A 3214-nucleotide genomic window follows, 5' to 3' on the forward strand; every position below is an offset into this window, starting at 1 on the left:
GGGAAAGAGAGACGGAAAGGAGAGAAGAGAGAAGATAGGGGGGAAAGAAGGGAAGGTGGAGAAAGGGGTAGTGGGAGGGAGATGGGGGACGAGGAAGGGGAGGGAGGAAAGTGTGTGAGGTCGCAAAGGGCCAGGTCGGGTAAAGGGTGGAAAGATAGAGGAGTTTGTAAGAAAGTGTAAAGGTTTGGGTACGTTCCGGTAAAAAACGCCTTCGAACCCCAAGGGGACGAATAAATCATACATACATACATACATAGTAGGATGTTCTACTAATAATGAAGTAGTTGTTGGCAAATTAATGGACTCTGCTATCCTTTTTGGACTTGGATCTGGAGTATTAAAATATGTAAAAAGCGCATCCTCCTTACATGCCGTTACATTTAATAGATTCACTGATGTTAACTTTGAAGTAGGAGGTAATATAAGGGATATGACGATTCCAATAAAGGTTTTTTGGATGTGCTTTCATTTTGTTTAAAATAAAACTTTTATTTTTATTTTTACTCATATTTTCTTGCATTAGTAGCTATACATTAATATTATAAAGCAATGAATGTTAGAAAAGAATAATATTTAATTATAGAAATACATATTAACACCCCCTCTGCCCCCTCTGCCCCTGCCTCGTCCTCTTATCCCTAGTCCTCCTCTTCCTCGTCCTCCTCTTCCTTGTCCTTCTCTGCCCCTGCCTCGTATTCCTCTTCCTCTTCCCCATCCTCTTACGGCCGATTGAACGGCCGAATTTATCATGTTATTTAATTCTTGTTTTTGAAACATAAAATGTTAGGAATAAATGTTAATAATAAATACGTAATAAATGTTAAGACATGTGTTAAGACATGAAATCGTAGTTAATTAAATATTTTTATAAAATGTAATACTTACACTTAATGTAATTGAAATTGCCGACAATGTTGATGCCGTTGTCGCCATCGTCGCCGTCGCCGGCATCATCGCCGGCATCGCCGTCGCCGGCATCATCGCCGGCATCGCCGTCGCCGACATCATCGCCGACATCGTCGCCGTCGCCGGCATCATCGCCGACATCGTCGCCGTCGCCGGCATCATCGCCGACATCGTCGCCGTCGCCGGCATCATCGCCGACATCGTCGCCGTCGCCGGCATCATCGCCGACATCGTCGCCATCATCGCCGTCGTCGCCGTCGCCGGCATCATCGCCGGCATCGTCGCCGTCGTCGCCGTCGTCGGCATCATCGTCGGCATTGTCGCCGTCGTCGCCGTCGCCGGCATCATCGATGGCATCGTCGCCGACATCGTCACCGTCGTCGCCGTCGCTGGCATCGTTACCGTCGTCGCAGTCGTCGGCATCGTTGCCGTTATTGGCACCGTCTCGGCAGCACAATTTCTTTCCTGAAAAAATGGTTCAAAATTATGCACTACAGATTAAAAACTTATGACAAACAATACAAATATAAGTTAGTCATTTAATAAAGGCTAAAGCGAGATACCTTGAAAACGAACGAGATTGAAATTTCGACGTGTTGAAAATTCTATTCGCCGACACAAATAACCGTAAGAGACATGCCGACATGCACGATTATTGTACACATTCGAATTTGAAGCACTTTAAAATGTAAAAAAACGATATCATAAAATATTTTATCTTCCTCGCGCCATCTCATTTGTTTTAACAAGTCGGCAAAATTAAAACAAGAACAGTATTAAATAAGTAACAATCTGTACTGTACTTACCATTGTCGTTGTTGACCGTTCGCTTCGAGTGTTCGGAATGAATTGGCTCGTACGTGTTACGCGGTACGAGGGTTACGCGTTACGCTTTACGTTGTACCACGCTTGCCGATACCCCCGTTCGTACGCGCATTGTTCAATCCAAGCGGTAGATCGCAAAAAAGCGAGCGATAAGTCGATCATAATAAACACATCTAATAAAACTCAAACACACTTTTTATTCTCATTAAATTAAACTTTATGAGAATAAACTAAAATAGCATAAATTAGTATAATATTTTTAACAAAACGTCATACTGCATATATAAAATTAGATTTACATGTAATATGAAAAAATATATCATACGTATCTTAAATCATAATTTTACATGCAAATGAAAGACAATCCTCTGTAGCGAAAATATTAGTGGATATCATTGATTTTTACCATCCACTTCTTCCTTCTGTACAATGTTTATATATATACCATGTATATTAAATGTATACTTAATGTATGTTTTTAAAAGTTAATATTTAATATAAATATATATATATATATATATTAAATATAAATTGCAGTAAAATCAAGTCCACGAAAGGTTACATATGATATAATTTTTAATTTCTTCTGTTAAAATATATATAATATATAATGTTAAAATATATTATATATATATATTATAATAAAAATTTCTTAATATAAATTATATTAATAAATAAAATATGGTGATCAGAAAAATTAAAATAAATCTTTCCAACACATAATATATATATTATATATACATATAATATACATTATATATAATAATATTATATGTATTATTTACTTGTATCAATTACACGCACATACGCACGCACGCAAACACTTACGCACGCACGTACGCATGTTTTAGAAATAATTAATCATAAAATTAAATATTAAAGCGACAATACATAAAAATTTAAAATTATACACATATACATTCCATATTTCATTATTACATTTTTCTCCAATGCTTAGCGATTGTATTATACAAGAAATACAAATAAAAAATACAATAGAATTAATGTAATATATAAAAACTTACCACTGTTGCATATCCACAAATTATGTCTTTCATCTGTCTTTAGCGGAAATCTATATAACCGTTTTCCATGGGATCTTGAATTCGTGCAGTCTTTATACACGCACTTATCGTGAAAATCAACGACGTGACACTGATTTGACATTGCTTTTTATGGTTCTTTACCTCTTTTTATATGTTAAAGTCAACAACAAAAAACACTGCACTCCGCACCAAACACAATATATTTCGAACAGAAATGCAAAAATCTGTTACGAATAATAATTGCGTGTAAAATCCTTTACGGATAATAAACACGAAACACGAAACAAAAAGAAATAAAAAAGCTTTCTGTCCTGTGTACTGATCTCGCGAGATCGTTAAGATGATACGCGTGTCGAATGTAAACTGATTTGCGGTAAATCAAGTTCATCTGTTTCCTCCGACACACTCAACATAGCTACGGAAAATTTCTTGAGACC

The 3214-nt window shown here is 36.7% G+C and overlaps 1 protein-coding gene across 1 annotated transcript; it reads right to left on the bottom strand.

The window, feature by feature from the left end:
* Positions 1-638: 638 nt before the first annotated feature.
* On the bottom strand, positions 639-2898 carry LOC115236052 (spore wall protein 2-like). The gene is made up of 3 exons (XM_029808246.1): positions 2757-2898; positions 907-1371; positions 639-718 (listed from the first exon to the last, which is right to left on the bottom strand). Exons 1-3 carry the CDS (start codon positions 2896-2898, stop codon positions 639-641), a joined length of 687 nt encoding a protein of 228 aa, XP_029664106.1.
* Positions 2899-3214: the final 316 nt, after the last annotated feature.

This window comes from Formica exsecta, unplaced genomic scaffold (genome assembly GCF_003651465.1).
Source record: "Formica exsecta isolate Colony F162 unplaced genomic scaffold, ASM365146v1 scaffold2401, whole genome shotgun sequence".
Classification (NCBI taxonomy): domain Eukaryota; kingdom Metazoa; phylum Arthropoda; class Insecta; order Hymenoptera; family Formicidae; genus Formica; species Formica exsecta.

What these genes read in the sequence shown, in the direction of transcription:
- LOC115236052 (XM_029808246.1), bottom strand. Translation starts at nt 2,898, where the DNA reads ATGTCAAATCAGTGTCACGTCGTTGATTTTCACGATAAGTGCGTGTAT. An exon ending in TTTGTGGATATGCAACAGTG is followed by an intron (nt 1,372 to 2,756) that starts GTAAGTTTTTAT and finishes CCATTTTTTCAG; the next exon opens with GAAAGAAATTGTGCTGCCGA. An exon ending in CAACGGCATCAACATTGTCG is followed by an intron (nt 719 to 906) that starts GCAATTTCAATT and finishes ATCGGCCGTAAG; the next exon opens with AGGATGGGGAAGAGGAAGAG.